The 25567-nt window shown below is 36.8% G+C and overlaps 1 protein-coding gene across 1 annotated transcript in view; it reads left to right on the plus strand.

Moving 5' to 3' along the window:
• Positions 1-25567, plus strand: part of LOC594283 (cGMP-dependent 3',5'-cyclic phosphodiesterase) — a 75548-nt gene that overhangs the window by 10712 nt on the left and 39269 nt on the right. Inside the window, exons 3-6 of the mRNA XM_030980891.1 lie at positions 8719-8760; positions 16625-16693; positions 21399-21529; positions 24976-25087. Of these exons, the coding sequence (XP_030836751.1) occupies positions 8719-8760; positions 16625-16693; positions 21399-21529; positions 24976-25087 (354 nt within the window). The remainder of the gene's footprint in view (positions 1-8718; positions 8761-16624; positions 16694-21398; positions 21530-24975; positions 25088-25567) is intronic.

Raw genomic sequence — 25567 nt, forward strand, 5'->3', positions numbered from 1 at the left:
GAGTGATGAGCAGAGAAAGAAAAAGGTAAGAAAACAAGTTTGTTGGTATTATGTCATACATTGTCCTACATGTGCATATCCATGTTGGTGCTTTGTAAGATATTTGGTTTTCATCAAGTTGTCTTTCTGTTAAATTTATCTGTTAAATTTTGCAGGTCCATCAAATTTTAACGTCCAGAATAGTGTCTACTGCATGATTGATAATTTGGAGTGATTTTACTGCAGTTTTGTTTGAGCATCATGCTTTTCCAAAATACAAGATTACCTTTAAAACACCTCCTCATGGAGGATCGAGTGAGGCAAGCGCAGCGGCGGCGGCATGTTGAAATAAGGCAGAGTGTTTGAAGACAAACTCCTTGCGTTGCAGCACAGACAGCTGAGCATACTCGCTTGTCACACTCGTCCTACTCACTGACCAATCACTCTCACACGTTGGCGCGTAACGGCATCCACCTCACACTTCCCGTCTGTCGCGAGCAGACAGTTTTCGCAGCCGCGGGTCACTCCGCTGCAAGCGATATATCTGTTTTGGCAGTATGGGATAGCTCTGCTTCGACAGGCTCGTCTGGAATGCCTCCAGATGGACTGTATTGAGGAGGAAAAAAAGAATGTATTCTGAAGATCCAATGCTGGTATATGGGAACATAAATTGCAAATTAGGTTTCCCTTAAAGCCTGTCTGCACTTGTTTGACCAGGGGGAATAGACCTCCCTGCAAGGTCACTGACAGGTGGTTATCTCATCAAATCAGCTCTCAATTAACATAAGAAAAAGGGGATCATGGAGGACTAACAGGCACCAATTAGTCATTGTTTGCTATTTAGAGGGCGCAATTAGCTATAAGCAGTACAGTGGGGCTTTAAGGTGTCTTGCTTGATAAGTTTCATCTCCCCAAATTCACCATATTTGTCAATTTTCATGCACATTATCAATCATGCCTTTCCAAGGTGCCTTAAGACATAGCATACTAAAGGATCTTTCTGCCATGTGATTTTCAAATAAATGGCAATTGTATTAGATATAGCAATCTATATCAAACGAAAAGCTTCCTGATGCAAGTTCTAAGTAATGATGACAATGCTAACAACTGGAATTTAGTGCATTAAACCTTTCTAGTCAGAATGAAATCCAAATCAGCTTCAAATTGCAAACAATCAAACTACTGATATGCCGTCACTACTATTCAATTTAATTCAATTCAATTCAATGATGGTTTTATTAAAAAACAATGCCTCGCAGCCAAAATGCTGAATTGTGCGTGTGTACATATACACGAGCTCCATTACATAACATTATATTCATTCGTTACAATCATTCATTCAAACAGTTGGTAATACTTAACATTACTCATGTGTAGCTATTTAAAATCAATCACTATATATTATTTAAATTTTTAAAATCTATCTGAGGCGATTTAGCTATTCTTTCTTCAAGGAAGCGTAAAATCATTAGAAAATGTAATCATATATTAAAATCATGTGACTTTTAAAATAATCAATCACTAAGAATTTAGAAGTTTGAATGTTCATATCAAATGCTATTGCAAAGTCTTCCAAACATCGGATTGTAGTCAGATTAGCCTTGATATACATGTCATTCTGATTATAACATTTCAGCTATTCAAGGATAGTTTAGAGATAGCATTAATGAAAAGACAGATATACCAGCACCACCACTACCACCACTACCACCACCACCACCACCACCATCACCACCACCACCACCACCACCACCACACACCACCACCACCACCACCACCACCACCACCACCACCACCACCACCACCACCACCACCACCATTACCACTACCACCATTACCACCACCACCACCACCACTACTAATTTTTACAAAATTGCTATCTATTTTACTGGATGTTATTGTACATCTACTAACTTCAATAGCTGTGAATATTTTCATGAAGAAAAGTGCATGTTATGGAATATAACAAGCAAGAAATTACCTCAACATAATTTCAATAATGAACAGGTTTTTCTATCAATAAAAATAAGGACCCATAAGAAAGTGATGGACCAAATTGTAAAATAATCCACCATAGCAGTCAAAGGCTCAATGCACCCTCCTACTATTTTCTTTGTGCTCGTAATTTAATTACAATAGTCCGTCTTTTATTGGGTACTTGGAAAAAGGACAGGTTCACAAGCAGTTCACATGTCATTCATAGTTTATCATTCTTTATTCTTTGATCGAATCTCTACTCCTCTGATTCTTCATATGTTGTTTACATAACCTCTCGAATCCTCCTCTTCATCCCCCCTCCCCCTCCCCCCCCCTCTTCCAGCCCATTATCTTGTCCTTACGTTCTTCTCTTGAAATTCGAGATATGCCGTCTTAAGTCGGCCTCATTTCTTGATTAATTTAATGAAGTACCCATCGTAGGAAGGAAATAATTAAAGAGAGAGGGGTATTATCTGCATTAAGAGAGTGGGATTAGAAAGTAGGGCTTCTTCTGTGATGGGTTCAGTTACAGGTCAAAAATGGCAGAGTCCAATTTCATTCATTCTTATAAATGTATGTACTGTGCACCATATATTATTTTTTGTTTGGATTTGAAGTGATATTGTGATTTATATAAAAGAAAAAGTGTTTTTTGTGGGAAGCTCTACAAGTGAGTAGAGTACTAATCAAAGTAAGATGAGAATTATCGCTTAAATAGGATCTTTTGTCATAATGTTGTTGTTTTCATCTGTATTATATTCCCCCCTTCATATTTCATGTAAAAGGGACACTGTATTAATGGGCTTGCCCATCTATAATTTTATATCAAGGTATCTACCCATTGTACTGAGCGAGGCAAAAAGCTTTGCTGGCAATTCACTTAATATTTTGTTCACATTCTGTACAGAGTATGAGACTTATGCCTAGGTTATGAAATTGCATTTAAATGCATAGACAGAATAACGTCACTGCTATTCTTTAATTAAAAAATGGGCTTAGAATTTTGAAGTTAGAAATTATGGGAATGTTTTTGTTTTAATACAAAATTAAAAGCACCAATGGTTGCCATAGCAATTCAAGACTTTTCTTTTAAAATTATGTACATGTATATGATACCAGATTAGAAACTAGGTTATTCTGTAGTGGTTAAAATAAGGCTGTCACTTTCAACATGAGACATCCCTTGAGTTAATCATTAAAATAATTGGAAAAATTGCATAATATATGTTTGAAACATGTCAGGAGAACAGTTTCCCATTGTTTCAAAACCGACTCAACTTTCATTTAATAATCTTTAATCATTAATCTTAAAACAAGTCCTCACAGCTAGCAGTACTTAACTCTGGGTTTCATTTTTGTTTAAAACAAAGTAACATTCATGTTTTTCTCTGTACATTGATCAAAGGTGATGTAAACATCTCATTATAAAGCACTTGAACCTGTATGTTGCAAGATGAAAAATCTGTTGATAAATGTGCTGTTTCACTTTGAAATTAAATTTTTGTTTGCCATCATTTTGAAACTGCCACTCCTTCTATCAAAATACTTTAATTAAAATCCAAGATATTCTCATATTGGCTGATAAAATTCTGTCTGTCTAATATTGTCTGGGTCAAACAATGGGAGGCTGCGCTGTTAGCCAGTCACTGGTAATGAGAAAGGATATGAAAAAAAATCAATTGAAAAATGGTCGTGTTTACTGAAAGGGGAGGTTTCGGGACAATAGAAATTAATTACAGGTCACTAAGTTCTTCAATGAAAAAGCATATTGGGATGTCCCATATTGTTTCGTGTATCGAAAGACTAATTTGCCCAATAGTATAACATTTCATGATTTCTGATATATTTCTATTGAATTTGTAGCTGGATTCATAGTTGGCATACACACATAGGCTTTGTATACCCTTTATTTGCTACATCATTTGGAGTAAGTGTAACATGCACATTGTATGTATGATAAACGTCAACTGTGGCGTTGCACTCTTTGTACTTTAAGTCGACCAAAGCAGGTTTAGAGTTAGAGGGAATGGGTATCTTTGTCTCAGATTCTGAAACAAACTCATGGATTTAGCTCATGCTGCAATGATAAGTATAAACCTTTAGGTCAGTCAGGAACCCCATGACTTTTACCAGCCTGTCTGATTATCTAGATATTTATGATTGAAATTACAAATTTCAAAATTTGTTTTCCTATCAGTTTTTATAACACTACAGTCTATTGGGGAAAATGAGTATGGTAAAACCAGTCACTCAAAGATGTTTTTACTTTTTTGAGGCACTTCATGATCATTTTGAAGCGCAATTTTTTCAGGGCTTCAATATTACACCATATCACAGACACTGATCACACGTAGGGCCATCCATCTCAGATTTAACATTGTTAAACGATGCCTTTAAGTTTTACACTCGGGTGATTTTGCAAATTGAGTGACCTAGTATCTTAAAGACACTCTGAACCTTGATATTTGCTTCAACTCTGTGAGAAAGGAGAGCTAGCTGTGCCAAAACAATTCCTCTAAATAGGTTTAATGCATCATTGCACATAAAAGCTAATGCCAATTGCCAGGTCAGTATAAAAACAGCGTATACAAATGCATTTCATCTTTTAAAGGGATAGTTGAGTTCTTGTTGTGCATGGTTATTGCTCTTATTCTTATTTATGACATTTCTAGTGCCCTTTTAGGACCTAAAATTGCTATGAAGGTAATTTTAGACACCAAAATGTGTGAAATTTAGCCAATACTATCATACCAATTCAGCTCCACTTTAAAATAATATGGTGACCCTTAATTTATTGATTAATTAATGATAATAATACATGGGCCGGCTGGTTGTGCATATATGTCATAACCAACACAAAAAGCCAACAAAGAGCCAACATCGGCATTTGCTGAAATAAAACGTAAAAGTCGCTGTTTCGTTTTTCAACGGCTGGTTTAAATTATTGAATATTTGTATATCTTTGACACTCAGTTTTTCATTATCTCACAATTTTTTATGTGTGTGTAGCACCCTCTGCAAGAAAACTCAACTATCCCTTTAACTCCTGGCCAGGAGATTGACAGAGAAATTAGTAATGGTTATATGAGAGACAATGAAACTAGTAACCGTATGAAATTAGATGTAAGTGAAGAAGGAATATGGTGTAGTACAGTTAGGCACCTATTTTGAAAATTCAAAATCCCAGGTGCTTTTTATTTTAACGTCCATAGCAGTAAGAAATTAAAGGCCAAATCCATATATCCCCTTCCACTGCTTACATACTTGTATGGAGCAAATAGTTCTACAATAATGTCTAATTTGGTGATATATCATTTATGTATGTCTCTTTTTCCTAATTTGCGGAAATACAAAAACCTACAAACTAATACACAAAATGTGAATACAAAAATACAAGTCCAAAATACACGATTAGTATGTGAAAGATTGAACACTTAAACTATGTTCTTTGTTAGGTGTTTTCCCCCAACGTTTTCAAGCATCTTTATTTAAGTAAACACAGGATTTACGTCTCTGCCCATCAAGTGCTTCTTTTTTGGCCACGCTATTTTGGAAAGCAAAGCAAATACACCCACTGTCCTGCTCTAGCGGAGTGAGATTTGTGTGTGTGTCGTGTCCAGAATTGTAATCGTCCCAATTGCCTAAACGCCGTAACCCGACTCCGCCATTAGTTTGGCACCTAGCTCCTTCATGTGTCCAACCTAAAAACATGCTTCAAGCATTGGGTGTGTTTACACTGCTTGAAAAAAGTTATTGACCATACCCTAGAATGGTTCACACTGTGAAAATGATCTCATTTCTGGTTGTGAATTCAACCATAAATTTTTTTTTTTAAATGTGATTAAAAATATTCTTGATCGTTGGCCATATTTAGCAAATGGAAATTTTGTTGAAATCGTTTGGATAAAATACACATAAACAACAATTAAAAACTGAAAGCCTCTTGTGTCCAATCTAAAAACATGCTTCAAGCATTGGGTTGTGTTTAAACTGCTTGAAACAAGGTATTGACCGTGTCCTAGAAGGGTCCACACTGTGAAAATAATCTCATTTCTGGTTATGAGGTCAAACATCAAAACAAGATTTTGAAGATGAAAATTATCATCCAATATTTATAAAAATATTAAAATAGGTACAAACAATTTGGTACAAACAATTTGGTACATTAACATTAAAGGATAAAAGGAACTAGTAAATCATATGAATGCTATCGAGTCTGGTACCTTCGAACATATGAAACACACTATTTCAAATGTGAATGAAGTTATTATAATTGATTGTAGGCTATGTTTAGCAAATAGAAATTCTTGGAAATCGTTTTGATGAGATACTCGTAAACAACATTTTGAAACTGAAAGCCTCTCACTTTGAAAAACACCAATAGGGATTTGTTCATATGGTACCGGGATATGTTTATATGGTACCAGGATATCTTCATATGGTACCGGGATATGTTTATATGGTACCGGGATTTGTTCATATGGTACCGGGATATGTTTATATGGTACCGGGATATGTTCATATGGTACCGGGATATGTTTATATGGTACCGGGATTTGTTCATATGGTACCGGGATATGTTTATATGGTACCGGGATATGTTTATATAGTACAGGGATATGTTCATATGGAACAGGGTAAGTGTGGCCCCAACAACTCTGACGTTATAAAAAATAATGTTTGCATGCAGTTGTTAGAAGAAATCAGACTCTTACCATTGATTGTTTAAATGAGTTTAAAGAAATTTAACAAATGGATTTAAAGGGTTACCCTCAATGCCCTTACTATAAGACCTGAAAAATTTGCAAGATTTAAAGATTTGTGAATTATGCGAGTGTCCCAGTCTTGCAAAGTTTCATGATGTAAACTAATTAAAAATAATGATATCACAACTAACACAGCACTGAATTTTGCAATTGGTTAATTCTTCTTGCAGTGAAATTGGTTATTTTTTACAATCGCAAAAGTTTAGGGGTTTGCATTTGGCTTTAACAAGATTGTATTCCAAACAAAAGGGGTAAGTATAACGTGATAATGATGTGTTAAGGTGTTTTTTGAAGAAATTGGAACACCCCCTAGCCATTAACAGTTAGTTGGTCAGGTTTAGAGAACGCATTTTCCCCTTGCTTGGGATGATAATGATTGCTGCCTCTGAGTGCGTTGTAAGAGCCGTGGACCCTCGAATTGGACTGAAAGCGTTGACCGTAATAGTAGACGCCATCTCGTAGCCGTTGCACGCCCCTTGACATGCTAAATAAACACAGCCACACCGGGACAAACCCCCCCCCCCCTCCACCACTAACTCAATTAGGGTTTTAACGTTTCCTCTACGGCCCTCGAGAGGTGCTCTTACGAGGCGTTTGTGGAACATAGTCAAGATTTGGGAAGGGGTTACCGCCCATCCATCCATCAGACTGTCACCGTGACGCAGTCTCCGGGCTCCGATTAGACGCTGCTCCCGCGTCATGTCGTCGTGTAATTCGATTTGAATATTTGTCTCTAAATGTATCCATTAGTTTGAATTGTGAAAGAATAACATCTACGTAGGTTACCCTTGAAAAATGGTCTCACATCCATGCAGGGATGATTGATGTATGACGTGGATGAGGAGTCAATGTCATAACTCAAATTGATTATTGCAATTCTTCATACGCTGCTCTTGTTGTAAACAAGCTCTACCAACGTGTGTGGTTTAGTCGTTCTAATAAAATGCTCTGTATGTGTGTATTTGTTGACCTTTTTAGTCCTAAACAGTCCCAATTACATTTTAATTTATCTGATTTGATTCAAATGTAGGCTGCACAGAGAATGTAGTGGCATTCATTATAATGGCAGCCACTGAAATGAATAATAGATTAAGCGCACAATTCAGAATACTAATATGGTGTGTGGTATTCCCAAACAAGGCAATCGAGGTTGACCTTGAATCATCCGAAATGACAAATATTAATATCATACAATATGTTTGGCTGTTTTTTGCAATCGCAGTGAAATGGTTTAATCTTTCTTTGGTTATTATTTGAGTATAATACATGTTCTATCATATTTGTTTGGGAAGTATGATTTATTTGAAGTGTTAAGATAACGAATGGGCCCATTTACACATAAGAAAAATAAGAATTTAACCACAGTTCGAAATGATGCATGCAAAATGACTACATTATGCAATCTATCTGCACTCTAGTTGAGGCTGTATGCATCTATCGTAGGAAGCCTAACAGCTAGATGCATACAGCCTCAACAAGAGCAGATTGATCCTGTACTGAATGAATGAAAACATGCATCATTTGTTTTATACAACAAAACTCCCTGATCCTTATTAAAGGTATAGACCAGTTTTGGAAACGACCCCCTCTCAAAAAATGAAATGGAAGCTCTTATTACCAATCATGTGACTAATATGGGATGATACAAATTTTGCCGGGAAACCGCCTACTAATTGATATATTTGGTATATTATCATATCAATCCGGCCTGGATAGATATTGCAAATACACTTCAACATTGAACAATTGGGCATATATTTCTGTTTTTTTGCGAAGTTAGGTTGAAGTACTGCCATCTAAACCTCTGAAGGCAATATGTAAACAATATTGAATGGATATTTTGCACCCAAAACCCTTGAACCGCAATTTTACCACTACCGGTCTTTACCTTTAACCTTATACATTTTAAAGTTCCTGATTGCCCTACCAGATATGCTTTCAATTGCGTTGTCTGTGATTTAAACTTTGTCTATGTTTTTGTTATTTTTTTATACAGGTTATTGGAGAGAAGGTCCTTGAAGAAGAAGTCCGATTCTTGGTGAGTAGTATTATTAACCCCCTTTTTAAAATGTAAACTCTACATGGTTCTACTGATTTTAATAATAATAATAATAATAATGTGCCCATTATAAGGTGCAACATATTTACCCAGATAGTGCTCAAGGCACTTACAACAAAGATATTAAATGTAATAACAAAAATACTCTGGAAGTGCTTGCAGTATAACAAAACAAAAGATATAACAGGAAAACACTAATCACTAAGAGTGTTTATAGATTTCTCTTAAAGATAGTGATCTACATCATTACAATCTTTCAATTATTTTGGGAGTCTGTTCCACACCTAGGGAGCTACTGAGACATAACGCTTGAGTGTTTTGGTTTTTAGGGACAATTAGAGTAGATTTATTGGATGAACGGTGACCAGAGCGACACTGCTTGTCAAGGTTGATAAGAGAAGAGATGTATTTTGATGAGGAATAGTTCAAGGCACTGTATGTGATCAGAAGGATTTTGAAGGACTTTGTGAACTGCGTAAGGTTCAAAGCCAAAACAAGGCCATGCCATCAAGTTCATGAAAAAATGCTAGTTGAAGTGTGAAATGTGTTTTTCTATTTTCATACCTTACCCTTCGCTAAGTCCGCTGCACTCTGTAAAGAGATGCTTTTTGCGCACAACCCTTTGAGTTGATGGACACGTTCAGAATACTGGAACTTACATCATCAGGGTGTGAAATCTCTCACCTTCAAGAAAAAGCTGTGCTCTTAGAGGGGGCCTGTCCGGTCCATCATGGCTGGTGATGATGTTGCCATGCTTGAACGGCGCAGAGTGACTTTAGCACCCCCGTTTTCCGAGAAAAACATGTTCCGCAAGATGTCAAGTAAGCTAATTTGATAATAGAGCAACTTGGGTTCCATGATTCCATCCAATGTGCAGCTGGATTAATTAATTTCTGCAGCTGCCTTGAATTCTGTGCCTTAATAGCGCCTGGAAATGCATGTTTGTGATGATATATACACCATAGAAATAGGGTTTATTATTATTATTGTTGTTGTTGTCGTTGTTATTGTTATTGTTATTTATGTTCTTGTTGTTATGATTATTGCTTGTAGATAATCTATGAAAGAATATAGAATCATAAGTGACATTTTTATAGAATTTTTGTCTAGTCTATATAGGGTTTTTTTTTTTTTTTTTGCTATTTTTTTAATTGCCAGTAATCAAACTATACAACATTCTATATGTTTTTTACTAGGCCTACTGCTTTCTAGCAGTAGCGTATTGACCGCCTCCCCCCCCCCCCCCACACACCCACACACACAAACTCTGGAGCACAAAAAGGTGGTCCCAGACAAGATGCTATAAAACTAAAAGTTTTGTGCATGAAACACTTGCAAATTTTGCATGTGGTTAAAGATTCACAATAGTTCATTCCATAAAATAATAAAATAGTGCTTACATTTGCCCGCTATACAACGAAAAGAAAAGTGAGAAAATTTTATCTTATTTACAACCACCATCGGAACGAAGCAAGAAACGATCAAAAGAGGGGGGTGTAGAGCAAGAAAAAAGATGAAGATGCCTGCCTGTCACCTGCCACTGTATCAAATACTTGCCTGGAATTGTGGAAGGACGAGGAGAGAATTAGTGGAATTATAGCCAATAGCTATAGATATTGATGTTACAGGGATGATGGGGCTGTATTCGAGTCTGATGAGACTCCATGCAGGTTTGGGGTAGTAAGGCCCTAGCTGTGTTCTGGTTAAAGAAATTTATAAGAAACACAGATGAAAGAAGTTGGTAAAGGAAAAGAGAAGGGAATAAACAGGGGAAGTAGATGTACATGTAAGATAAATGAATAATGTTTGTTTCAAAACCAATTCGGTGCGCCATAGTGCCCTTTGGTAAGGTATTACTACTCAATACCAAGTCCCTCGGAGAGGACATAAAGCTATTGGTCACTTTACTTACCAGCATACACATGCTTCCAAACAGTCGGGTAAAACAAACCAACAAGACAATATTTAAAACATTGCGGGAGATTCATTAGCATATATCGTTGAGGTCTAACCTGCAACAACATGTTTCAATGCCATTTACACATTATCAAGAGGGAGTGATTTGGGAACGATTCATCATTATAGTTATCATCATCATTACCAGTGAGAATCGACAGGCCCTGAAGTTGTAAGATAGTATTACACTCATCTGAGTTGTCACCCTAAAACATACCACACTACACAACCACATGGCCTTATCTAGGGACCATCATTGAAAACCAACCACCATACAGAAAAAAACTCATCAGAACATAGCATCCTATCGCCATCTAACCGAAGCCTCTCGAGAGGAAAACCCATCTGCTGAAATCACGTCTTCCCCATAAAAGGAATCAAAATGCCTCCAGCATCCCGACAGAGAGAAACAGAGGATTTATTTTCAGAGGCTTTCTTCTTCTTCTTCTACAAAATCATTCACATTTTAAGTTGCATTATTGCAATGGTGCCAGCTCGCTTAGGGGAAAATCCAGTGAGAAAATTAGTTGTTTATGGAATGTTAGCTCTTGACGTCACGCTCCAATGCGATGGGATTTTAGGAGACGGTAGGCTTCTAACACACATTATCCCCTCTTCAGACTAACAAATTTTATCGTATAGCTACAAAACCCTATAGATGCATGTGTATAAAAGAGGCAATTAATTTTGTCTAGTCTAAATGGCGTATATAAAAAACATAAAGGAAAACTAAGGTTTTGAGTGTATAGTTTCGAATGAATACTTGATAGAGAATCATGGTTCACTTTTGTTTTTGAACATCATTAGCCCATTGACTACTAGTACAGAGTGGTTCCTGTGTAAAGCCTATGGGAATGAATGAGTTCAGTAGCAAGTGGATTTTTCGTCATATTGGGCAGGGTTTATCATGAGCATGCACTGATGAATGGCCGGCTGATCGACATTAAACACATGACAACCAACCTCTTCAAAGTTGCATTCTCTATGCCCTGTTTCTTTAGACAATACTTTGTCACTTGTGTACTCCCTTTCTTTAATATATAATGATTCCTAATGCAACGTTTCTTTATACGTTTAGTTATACAAAGTTCTTTAGACAACACTCCTTTATACAACATTTCTTAATACAATGTTTCTTCATACCTTTCTTCATAAAACAATTCTTTATAAAACATTTCTTCATACATTTCTTTACACTACGTTTCTTTAAACAAAGTTTCTTTGTACAACGATTCTTTGTACAACGTTTCTTTGTACAACGTTTCTTTGTACAACAAGCCTTTGTACAACGTTTCTTTTTACAACGTTTCTTTATACAAATTTTGTATACCGTAACTTTCGTCTAGTCTGACCAGGCTCCGGTTCTCTCCCACTCTCGTTAAGGACCGTGATTGAGGCATGATTATATCGCTTGCAGGAATGTTGAAAGGATTTCCTAACTGCCTCTGTCTTTCTTTTTTATTAGGTTTAATTTGTGAGAGTCTCCATTCTAAATTAAAGATACTATTTGACTTTTGTATACAGTCATGAAATAAATTGAGTTGCCTGTATTGGATAGTCTTTTAATGCAAGAAGAGACATCCCTAAATGTTTTTTCTTCCTAGAAAAACTGTCAACTATTGACATTGAATAATGTGGAAGCCTAAAGCCCCTCTAAAGTTTGATGGCAAAATTTCACTTAAACTGTATCATAATGTGAAAGAGGATGTCATTATAGACACATTTTTGCAAGGATTTTTAAAACAAATGTGTTTGAAGTTGAATATTGATGAAAGAATACAAAATTTAGCTTTTCTGCGTACAACAAAAAACCCAAATTATGTATTCTTTTAACAATATTTGTCTTCAAACACATTTTTTAGGGGGAAGCTAGGTAGGAGGTATTTAGAAACTGAAAATTTATGATACATGAGCATTCACTGATGCGGTTTCCACTCATTAGATATTCAACAAACAGCTTTGCAAATACATCATCTCACACTCCTGAAATATTGTGAGAAAAAAACCCATAATTGTGCCTTCGGCGTAACCACTTTGACATGGCCATAAATCACTTTCAGTACTTTCTTGTATAAAGCATAGGGATTTGAGTTGGCAGCTTTAATGTCTGTACGTATTAGTAAATTTAGGGAATTTCCCTTATCTTGTGCGATGAAATAAATGCACATCTGTGAAAAAGCTTTTAGCATCATATTTCAAAATGCAGGCAGTGTATGCAGTGCATAGCTTTCTACCCGGAACAATTTTACATCTACACCTGCTAGATGTTACGCCCTTTAATAGAACACTTGGACTGAAGGCATGGGAAATGCATGAAATATCATAATTAGTTTTGATCCTACAGGTTAAATTATCAAAAACCATTGAAAATGATTGTTAAAAGAAAAGAGAAATATGGGGTAATTATTCTTGGGGTGATCATACTTGCTTGTATGAGTTTGAGTTTATTTTGCTAGACATATGGTTATTGTTGCATAATTGACCTTTTAGGATTAGGGTCAGAGTCCAAAGCTGAAGTTAGGAATAAATCATTTTCAAAATGTATTCAAATTTATACATGTTTATTACCTAGCATCAAGCTATAACATTCAACTGTTATTCGTTCTTGTATTTCAATAGTCAGAACCCAAGTTGCATACAATATATGTTGCTAGGTAGAACAAACAGTATGGCTTTCCCTACCTAACAACACATAATATATACAATTTGCATTCTGACTACCGGTATTGAAATACAATTATTGTAACAGATCAATGAAAATTTAATTTGTAAGGGGCACTTAATTGATTAACAAAGACTTGTGCATTAAATTTGATTACATTTCAAAAACGCCTATTCAGTCAGTACACGTATCTTGACTGCAGATAAAAAGAGTACTCAAGTGTGATGTCTTATACTGGCCAAGTTGTCAAGGTTACTGGTTCCAAACAATTTTGCATTCGCAACTGGTAATCTACATACAGATCCATGAGATGGGCTGGGGAGCCCTTTGAAGATTACAAGTAGAAGAAGGGGAAAAGAAGGCAAGTTCTACAGAAGACAGAAGATTCAGTTTCTGACCTGAAATGCCAGATGTGATGTAATACGATGTGAAAACAGAAAGTTACCCACTGACCTGTGATTTAGAGAGAAAGTGAACGGAGAAGGGGAAAAAAAATCCAATACAGTTGAGCAGTTGTTATAAGCTCTGACGCAATCCAGTGATACAAAACAGATTAGACCATCCCTCTTTGCTTGTAGTTTTCTAGAGCATGGGGGTTAAACTTGCAGATCTGTGGCCGGAAGGGAAGAAGGGGGGTGAAAGGGGAGAGACGAAACAACATTCTGGTTATCGATTACATGGGCAGACTGTGCCGATGTATGTTCAGCACTCTGCCTTATAGCCTCCCATTGATTTTTGGTTTCTGCCTCAACAGAGATTTGCATGTTGCCTGAGCGTGCCCCCCTCCCACCACACACACACACACACTTACACACACCCTTACACACACCCTTTTCTTGGACAGGGAGATTGGTCAGTTGCAGGGAAAATGAGTGAAAATTTGACCAATTTATGTATTTATTATTTTTTATTTATCTATTTATTTATTTAAATTGTTTTTTTTTAGGGGGGGGGAGGCGGGGTTTAGGTAATCTATTTAATGTCATGACTTGACGGGTAACCATATCATTCCCCCTCTTACGCTTACACCTTTTTTTCTTTCTCCTTATGTTTCTTTCTCTTATCTCTACCTTCCTTATACCTAGTTTTAAATTTCAAATTTTTAAATATCTCTCCTTCACTTTTGCCTCTGTCTCTCTGCTATCTCTCCCTTGATTCGTCTGTATATTTGTTTTAGTTGTCCATGTCTCTTGTAATTTTCTGACCCTCTCTACTCTATCTTCTCTCTTGCCTTTCCACTTCTGTGTGTTTCTCTCTCTCTCTCTCTCTCTCTCTCTTCATCTCTCTCTCTCTCTCCCCTCTCTCACTCATTCCATCTCTCTCTCTCTCTCACACACACACGCTCACACTCTCTCATGCTTATCCCCTCTCTCTCTCTCTCTCACTCAAACACTCTCACACTTATTCCATCCCTCTTTCCTCCTCTCTATCTCTCTCTCTCACACACACACACACACTCACTCATTCACACCTCTCTCTCTCCCTCCCTCCCTCCCTCCCTCCCTCCCTCCCTCCCTCTCTCTCTCTCTCTCTCTCTCTCATGCTTTACATAGAGACCAGTGCACAAGGATTGACATGTTAAATGGGGGGTCCTAATCTACCTCCGATTCCGCCAGTCCTTCCCACTTAGCCGTGGTTGTGAGAGTAAACATGGACGAAACTCCCTCGTCCTGGGCATATCTGGGGGAATTAGGGAGAAATTGATTTCAGTTATGGATTTCAAAGCTCTCGGTTCATGGTCGTGCATAGGAATTCAGAGCATCTCGTTTGGGTCGATGACTGGGTTGTAAAACAGGACTTGGCGTTGTGTTTATCGATGAATCCACTGAATTTTACAAAGTTATCTGAATACTCCGTGTCTAACACGATTGCATCGTTCAATTTCGTTTGCCCTTCGAATCTCTCTCTTTCTTTATAGTTTCCTATTATTTTTCATCCTTTAAAAAAAATTTAAAGATTTTACATGAAAGGCATCGTTTAACAATGTTAAATCTGAGATGCATGGCCCTACATGTTATCAGTGTCTCTGATATGGTATAATATTGAAGCCCTAAAAAAATTGCGCTTCAAAATGATCATGAAGTGCCTCAAAAAGGTAAAAATCTTTGAGTGACCGGTTTTACCATACTCATTTTCCCAATAGACTGTAGTGTAATAAAAACTATTAGGAAAACAAATTCTGAAATTTCTAATACCAATCATAGATATCTTGATGATCAGAGAGGCCATTGGCGTGTAAAAATCATGGGATTCCTGACTGACCTAAAGGTTTATGATTATGATTGCAGCATGAGCTAAATCCAGGATTTTATTTCAGAATCTGAGGCAAAGATATCCAATCCCTTTAAGGTTGGGTATAGCATCCCACGGAGAGGGAACCTCAAAAAAAAACATTCAGATCCAGGGGGGGGGGGATACTCAGATTTAGTTTGGACGGGGTTGTGCTGGTCAAGCCTCGAAACCCCTACCCATTATTAGGGAAAATTTTGAAAAAACCGACCCATTTTTAATGGTATTTTTGTTAAAAGTGGGACCCATGTTTAGAGATTTTTTGTGAAAAAGTGACCCATTAGAACGGCACACCCCAGTATGTCTTAATATATGAGTACCACCCCTCCCCTCCGGATTCAGATCCACAAACCATTACATTTCAACATTGTCCAATCCGTTGTTAAGACACCATGATTTTTAGTGATGATTTCATAGTCGTACAACATAAATTTACAATTGAAGTCTTGAGTAATTTCATGCAAATTATTAAAAACATGATCGCAACTATTTTTGAAAAATCAACCTAAGAAAATTTCAGTAGTCATGTGCGTCAACCTTTGAAATGTGAGAACATGACTATGTTTTATTACATAATCAGAACATGATGCCTTGGATACGCGACAGGGTATCGAAACTGCCCTTGAGACGTTTCTTCAAAAATAGTTGCGACCGTGTTTCAACGGCTCGTAATGTTGGTGTGAAGAGATTCCCACGGGATCGATGCTCAGTTGCACAAACAATTACATGCCAACAATATCCATTCTACTGCGACCTCCCCGTGGAGTCCAGCGGAGATTTAATGACACTTTATCGGGGAAACCGTAGACCGTCGCAATCCTGCAGTGCCGATACTAATGCAATTATTGAACTCCTAGATGTATCTAGTCCCACTCTATCATCTCCATGTTTGTGTAAATCTTTTCTTTTCTCTTCTCTTACCGCCTTGTTTTTCAGGTTCCCGTGTGCTGTTTTCATTGTGTGCTCACAAGCAAGAAGGTTCTGAGACTGGACGATATCAAAGAGGTATGTAGCAAAGAAATTTGCTTAATTTTGATCATAGAAAGCAAGTGTTAGAGATAATTCTTCAAAATTAAATTCCATGTTGTTTGCTGATCACAAGAAAGAAATTCACTGAATTTTGGATAATACCACTTATGTCTGTATAAGTAGAATCCCTGCAATATCTCTATTAGTAATCAATAGACATGTTTAATAATGTAATTCATTTATAATCCTTGGATACCAGTCATTTCATCCACCTGCTATTAATAATGGCATCTCTTTGGATAGAATCCACTTTCCAATTAAATGTATACTTGCATTTATTAGTTGTTGCTATGTCAGGAAAGCCTCTGTGAAGCTTTTTAGCTTGCAAGAATTTTTTTTTGTTTAAAAAAGTATGCATGAAATTAGTCAATATGTTTATTGTTTTGAAGATTATCTTTGATGATTCTGTTATTTCTGAGGAGACCCACAAAGTTTAAAAAAAACAAAACTTTTAAACATTTTAGGCCGTGACATTTAAAAATCTAATGTCATAGACAACAAGACCAAGCCAATGACAAAGCTCAAAGAAATTCTGTCAAAATGAATGCTCAGTTTCTCTTTTATCAAGCTGAATAATAATCTTTTATAGCTCAAACGCAAATTTATCTTTCATGCATTTCAAGACAATTGTATACAAAATATGTCCTCTGTCATTATTCACTCAAAAGCATGGATAATACACTTAATTGAAAGAAAACAAGTGCATTCATGGTGTCAACAGACACTTTATAAATCACATTGGCACCTCCAAAAAGGAAATTGCTTACTTTTTTGGCCAGAATATATCTGTTTTCTTTACATTTGCTTGATTGTTTGACTTAGCTGATTGGTATTTTTCATATACAAAAGACATATAATAAGTAATTTCCTCCTTTCATAACCACTAGCACTGTATGGTTTCATTGTAAAATAATTGATTTATTTGTTGAGTGTATCATTGACTGCCAGCAAGAAGGCTTTAAGATCTATGTGTGTCAGTGTATTGTTAATTTCCTGTGAGAAGCCAATGGTATACCCAAAAGAGACCTTGATAGAGGTCGATTGTAAAATGTGTATGTGTATATATATACTCAGGAAGCAATAGAGAGGTAGGGGTGTCAGCAGTAGACCTTGGCAATGTCTACTTAAATCGTCGCTGTTTTCACAAAGTGACGGTAGTGAAAAAAAATTGCATTCACTTTGCGTTACGATTTTCCTCACTACCGTCACTTCGTGAAAACAAGGACGAAATGTTAGTTTTGTTATCATGGAATGAGATGAAGAGGGAGGTGATGAGAGTGAGAGACAGACAGACAGACAGACAGAGGGGGCGTGATAGGAAAGAGAAGAAGAGAATGTAATTGGAAAAAAAAATAAGAAGAGACAAGAAAAAAGAGGATGATAGGAATAAAGTATAGAGAGGGCAGATAGGAAGAGAGGATGGAAGAAAGAGTGAGAAAGAACAGGATCAGAAGAGAGAGAGAGAGGGGGTGGTAGGAAAGATATAGATGTGACATTGAGGGTGAAAGGAAGTGGATGGAAAGAGAGACATGATGAGAGAAAGCTGTGATGTAAGGGAGACTGAGGGAGAGAGAGAGAGACAGAGAGACAGAGAGACAGAGAGAGGGGATGGGAATGGAGGAGAAATAGATGCTGATCATTCTTCAGGCTTTATTTCCTTTGAACCAATGCATGGTTCAATGTAGTTGACACCCACCGGTATGGAGAGCTATGAAATACTTTCTCATGAAGATATGAACATATTGTCAGTGGAGTGTGAATAAGATGTAAGGGAGACTGAGGGAGAGAGAGATAGATAGAAAGAGATACATATATATATATATATATATAAAGAGAGAGAGAGGGGGGGGGGGGGGGTAGGAAAGGAGGAGAGAGAGATATGGTGATCATTCTTCAGGCTTCATTTCTGTTGAACTAATGCATAGTAGTCGACACCCCCACCACTATAAAGAGATCGAAACACATTAATGCTTTCTCATGAAAATATGAACATATCTTCGGTGGAGAGCAAGACACACATTACTTGTATGTCAAGTGGTATGTGTTACATGTAACGTTAATGGCTATCCATTAGATCAATTACCTATTGCATTATACAATACAAAGGGATAGGCCAGCGGTTACATACACGTTTACATTCAATGATTTTGTCATTATAGCTCAGGGGCTTATTCAAGGCTAGCCTGACTACTCTGTACACCTTCATGTAATTGCTTTGTGAATTCTCATCCCACATTGCTAATGAACTCTGAAATATAAATGAAAATGAATAAATTCCAATTAATTTAGTTGAATACAATTATCATCTGTAGAAAGCCAGAAGGGCATCAACCCGGTGTGAAATGTTATTTGATAAAGACCTTGTGGTTCTTATTATACATTTAAAATATCAGTTATCTGATTAATGAAGGATGTATGCATGGCTTTTTTTTCACCATATGGTTGAATTGCATAGAATGGCTTAGAGTTACTGTTGTATAGACATTATTCTAACATGTTGGCTGTTTGGAGCCAGGAGGGTGTTATCTCTGTGTTAAAGTATATGAGTTAGTGCCCTTCTTGCCCCAAACAGATGATTATAATATTGACAATCTGAGACGATCATGACAAAATTCTATTTGGGTCAATTCTTTCAAAGAACCAATCATTAGACACGAGAGAAATCCACAACTTTGAAAAGGGGTAAACTGGGAAAGTGTGAAATGCTTTGTTTGCTCCGTGGTTGGGTTGTGTAGAAGAGAATTGGTCTCTAATAAAATGACTTAGATTAAGGTTAAACATGAAACTAGGCTGAAGGGAAAATTGGGTCAGGGAGAGGGGGTGGTGTGGCTTGATAAGATCGAGTGTCAGTCCTTGCCTATGGGTCCACCAAATCACTGTGCCAATCTCAGCTTAATTAAGGTCTGTTTAAACCATTGCTTTGAAGCCCCTCTATTGTGTTGGGAGCCCCAACTTTACCAAAAATTTGATGGCCAATTTTCACTTAAATTGTAACATAATGTGAAAGAGGATACATGTCTTTAAAGACACGTCTGCAAGGAATCCCCCCCCCCTCCCCCCCCCCCCCCCCCCCCAAAAAAAAGGTTTTGAAGACAAATATTGATAAAAGAATACATAATTTGGGTTTTGGGTTACACACAGAAAACCTCAATTTTGTATTCTGTGATCAATATTAGACATCAGACACAGCTGTTTTGAAAATCCTTGCAGAAATGTGTCTTAAATGACATCCTCTTTCACATTATGATACAATTTAAGTGAAATTTTGCCATCAAATTTATGGGGCTCCCAACACTTTAGAGGAGCTTTGATAAGTCGGAGAGGCAAACTTTACATTCAGACAGTTGCCAACATTTTGGCTCTTGGGAAGGGCTTATGTCAGAAGAAGCATAACATTCTGCAATATTTTTGTTTTAAAAAGAAGGGCTAAAATTGGAAACAGCACTAAGACAATCTTAAAAATATATCACTGCATCCCAACAGATTGTCTCATACTGTTTTCATGGCAAATAAAGGTTTTGGTGTCAGACTAGAAGCTATGCATTTTCTTCCCTAGTAGAAACAAGACATCGGAAGAAATTGCAATTCCAAGAAAAGCTTGGATCATTACAAAAACCCTTTTGAGAGAATGCAACACTCCACCTCTAATAAATGAAAGCTTCAAGCGTTGAGTAGTGTTTTTCTTTCAAGCTCTTCCTGGAAATCATCCGTGATCGGTTTTAAATTGGATAGAACATACCTAGGATGACACATGTTTATGTGCAGCGTGATACTAGTTTAGAGTAGTAGTCATTATTTTTAAGTAGTGCTTGAACTATGCATAAACAAATGATTAAGTGCTTGGAAAAACAAGTTGACTCTAAGCGTTTGATATAGATGATCATCATTAAAGGTGAATTCAGATCTGCTGAGAAACATGGGGTCTCTACCTCTCAACATTATTTGCAGATATATGGCTATTCCGGCTTTCAGAGAAGGACAGGAGTAGCCAACTTTCCAGATGTATATGGATGTAACCATAGACACGATAGGTTCCAAAGCTTGTGAGCCATCATGATTGGTATTAGATTAACGAAAAGATACGTTATTTCTGATGTAGAGTGACCTGGAGGACTTGAAAATTTAGTTCAAGGGATTTTTTCCATACTAGTAGTACCTTCAACCAAGCTACCTCCAAAAGGAAAGGAAATGAAATGCTACAAAACGATACGAAATGATACGAAACGAAGCAATAATAGGGAGCGGGAGGGCTTTGAGACCAAGCTGAAAAGTTGAGATCAAGTCCATGCTATCTCTATCTACCATCAACCAAACAACACTGTGAATGACATAAATATAATTGTCATATTTACTGTGACTTCCTGTCTAGAGTGAGCTGGATGACCTGAACGCCAAGTTTAAAGTTAAGATCAAGTCTATGCTCTCTGTACCTATCATCAACCAAGCTACACTATACCTCTGAAAGGCTTGAATTGGACAACACAAATACATGTATGACAATCACTGTTGTTATTACTTCCTTCATAGTGTGAGCTGGGTGACCTGAACAACAAACTGAAACTTGAGATCAAGTCCATACTATCTGTATACCTATCATCAACAAACCACATTATACCTCTGAATGGCTTGAAGTGTATGACATTATGTATGATAATCATTATTGTTATTACTTCCTTCACAGTGTGAGCTGGGTGACCTGAACAACAAACTGAAACTTGAGATCAAGTCCTTGCTGGCCGTACCCATCATCAACCAAGCTACCTCCAAAGTGGTGGGCGTGGCATGTGCAATCAATAAACGAGGTGCAAAGAAGTGAGTACCACCCCCCCCCCCCATTATTATTATTATCGTCATCAATTTTGTCCACACCTTAACGATCAGTTGGTAAATAAAACAGAAACAGGGTCACTAGTTTTTGTAAGGATTTCAACAAGTCATCATCTAAATGTCAATTGTCTAAATTCACTGTCCTCCTTTCATTATTTTTATTAACATCATCGTCGTCGTTGACGCCGTCATCATCGTCATTATGATTATGTTTATGATTATCATCATCATTATTGTCCTTAAGTATTTGGCATCACCTGTGCTTGGGAGGGGTAAAGCAAACTGAATCACTGTAACCCTTGGGTCTCTCCTCCTGATTCAATTGATGTGGTATGTTAGTGTGCCCTCTATCTTTTAATTAAGGTGTACATCTTGCATACAGAATATTGACTATTTTGCACACTTACACGATGCTCTCAAGTTAGTAGATATTTTAGTTTGTATTGCCAGGACAACGGTATTAAGAACATCCCATTAAAGGATAAGTGACAGAATAGTCCACACTAGCCTTGAAACGTATATCTCTTTTTTTCATGTATTCCAAAACAGTAAAAAAAACAACATAGAATTTTGATTCAAAGATTCAATATGGAGCGTTATATTTCATTTTTTCAAATGCTCATGTATAGGAACCATCTACATGTGTATATGTCTACTCCCATTTTTCTATGGTGTGTTCTGTGATAGTTTTACGTAGCCTGTGATACATGTTGTTCTACATAGGCTATCCAACTTTCCTCGCAACATTCTTCCTCAGTTAATTATTGTAAGGAATCCTCCCAATCTCCAAAGGCATCTGGAAACATTTACTCTCCATCTCATCATGTTCCGTTGTCCGGACATGAAAGAAGGAGAAGAAGACGGATAGACACCGTGATTGTGACAAGGCTAGCCTTGCCTTGCCTTGTAGGAGGACCATGTTTGTCTAAATGTCACGGTGGGAGCTCATTTATTACGCTAACACAGCGAGGGGTGTTGCTTTCACTCATCAAAAACGAAATCGGAGACGGGTAGACTGATAATCATCGGGGCCAATTTAGCATGTTCTGTCCCCTCATGCATCCAATTAATTTGATCGCCGATAAATATCTGCTCCTCGCATCGTCAATCCGCCATGCGGCATCCCTGGGACTTGCGCAGCCAGCTCGGAACAGATTGTTTTTGCTGCTCTATTCCTGCGTGCTCGCCTCCTATTTCTTTCTTTTAAAATAATGATAAAAAAAGGCTTTTGACTTTGACGTCGTGATGCAATTGAGCTGTTTGCTGCAGGGTATTTTCATTCCCTATATATATATATATTGGGATACTAAACAGCAATGCATAATATTTTTATTGAAGATTGTTTGCTCCATGCGTTTGATGTATGTGACATACAAGGGCATGCAGTCAAGGAATTGATGATCTATATTTCCACTTGGAAATTTAGATAATATACAAAGTTATATTTAGATTTCTTCTCATAGATACAATGATTTAGGAAGAGTTCTAAAGTTTGCAGCATGACATAATTTCTATGCAAAATGCACCTTTCTCTTCACTTTGTGATAATGATCTAACCAGCCAAATGTTATTCTCGGAGAAAGACCCCCCCCCCCCCCCCCCCCCGACATTGAGCGTGTTATGAATGCATGGAGCTTGTGCACTTTGTACTATAGCAAATTATATATTTGCATGAGCCGCTGACTGTACTAAAAAGATCAAAATATTATCAAACACTAAGGGTAAAGATTCATTTGTTTCATACAAACAGGCAGTAACCGTGGCAACCACAAATTGCTGCAATTTATGACGTCACACTTTCTTTATCTCCATCTACAATGTAGGGTGGCCTTCTCTTTAGAGATCATTATTCACATTATCTTCACAATTTCTACATTTTTGTTTTAAGTTGACAGTTGGCAATCTTCTGTGTTTTCTTGTTGTTGTAAATGCAGTAGTCGCACAGTTTGAGAAACAGGTTCATAGTAGATGGAATATACCACAAATCCCAGATATAGGGGAAGAGCCATTACATTTCTTTCTTCCCAAACTGTTACATTGCTGCATTAATTATGCAATCACGACATTTATGTATTAATTCTGATATATATATATATATATATATATATATAGGTATGGAGTAGACCAACTGCGTATTTATCTTTTTTTTCAAGGATTCATAAATTTTTGTTAGTGTTTATTTTATTTTTTGCAATTTGAATTTGTGGAAAATTGTTTTTTCTTCTATTGTTTAATCAGTTGACACAGTTTTTAAATATTTTTGTTTAATTTACAGCCATTTTACAATTATATCTCCTGCTTTTTCATATGCATATTTTTTCATTTCTGAAGAGAAACGGAAAAAGAAAAATTGATTATGAAATTTGAGAATATATCTAGGCCAATTTATTGAGTTTTATTGCTAGCGCAGAACAACATTTATAAGAATTTAGATGCTTGCATCTTTCATTCATTCACCATTGCAGTGAATGCAACCATTGTAATTCATGCCCAGGGGCGCCAAATTACCCCCCTTCTGCGCCGGAGGGCATCGGTATCACCCCAAATTAACATCCCTACATTGGGTTAAAGGCTTCTATACAGAGCCCGTAATTGACGCTAAGTTGGCCCGACAGAAAGCAATGAATTAGATTTGACTGATAAAATGTCAATCAGAGAGGAGACGAAAGATAGGCCTCTATCGTCGTCGTCGTAGAAACCGTTCAGAGAGACGGAATGGAAGACATATCTGTACCAATCCGTTAGTACCTGCAATTTGCTGGATTACATGCCCCCAGGGTGTGTAACTCTTTCTCTGAGCACATTAACTGCATATACATGTAGCTTAACAAGATAACTTAGGTATAGGAGGGAAAGGTAACTTGGAGCAATTGCTCTTATTAATGTAATTTTCGATAATGTTTCTAGTGAGAAATGCTTGTGCATTGAATGCTTAATAGCATAGAGAAATCAGTTGCACGATCTGAATACATACACTAGTGATAAATGAATCATTTTTTTTGGTTGAATGTAGTGATTGCTTTCTTGAATATCATCATAAATAATGTACTCATATCAATACAATTGATAGAATTTAAAGATTTATGGATCATTTTATCAATATTCTTCAAAACAGGCAATTCTACAGCCACAATATACCAATGAATGTTTAAATGCACAGAGAGATTACAGTCAATTTATATGTGAATATTTATAGATAGATCAATCATATTCATTTATGTAGAATAGTGCCAGCTATTTATATATCAGTTGAGTTGAAGAGGATTTGATGATTGAATTACTTTGAGAATTGTCTGCTTTATTGTTGCATTTAGTCGAAAGTACAACTTTCATGTGATATTCTTCATATTTATGCTGTTTCTCGCTTGATCTCTCACTCTTCACAGTTCTTTTGGATTGATTTAAATATTTGATTTTGTTTCCTTATTTAGATACACAAATGCAGACGTCGATGTGATCAAACACTGCTTCAAATACACAGTACCAGTCCTGACCAGTACATTAGCACTGCAGAAAGAGACGCAGCTAAAACATGAAACACAGGTGATAACTCCCTTCTAATAAGCCACTATTTAGTTTTGATACTATGAAAGTATGTAATAATTGTAATGTCCCTACTGTCTTTATGCAGTTAAAGGCATCATTTGACAATGTTAAATCTGAGATGCACGACCCTACGTGTTATCAGTGTCTGTGATATGGTCTAAAATTGAAGCCCTTAAAAAATTGCGCTTCAAAATGATCATGAAGTGCCTCAAAAAAGTAAAAATCTTTGAGTGACCAGTTTTACCATACTCATTTCCCCCAATACACTGTAGTGTTATATAAAACTATTAGGAAAACGGCTTTTGAAATTTCGATTTTCCAATCATAAATACCTTGATAATCAGACAGGCGATCTGCTTGTAAAAGAAACGGGATTCCTGACTGACCTAAATGTTTATAATTATGATTGCAGCATGAGCTAAATTATCCAGGATTTTGTTTCAGAATCTGAGACAAAGATACTCAATCCCTTTAAGA

The sequence above is a fragment of the Strongylocentrotus purpuratus genome, unplaced genomic scaffold, assembly GCF_000002235.5.
Source record: "Strongylocentrotus purpuratus isolate Spur 01 unplaced genomic scaffold, Spur_5.0 spur5_scaffold_11, whole genome shotgun sequence".
In the NCBI taxonomy this organism is placed as follows: domain Eukaryota; kingdom Metazoa; phylum Echinodermata; class Echinoidea; order Camarodonta; family Strongylocentrotidae; genus Strongylocentrotus; species Strongylocentrotus purpuratus.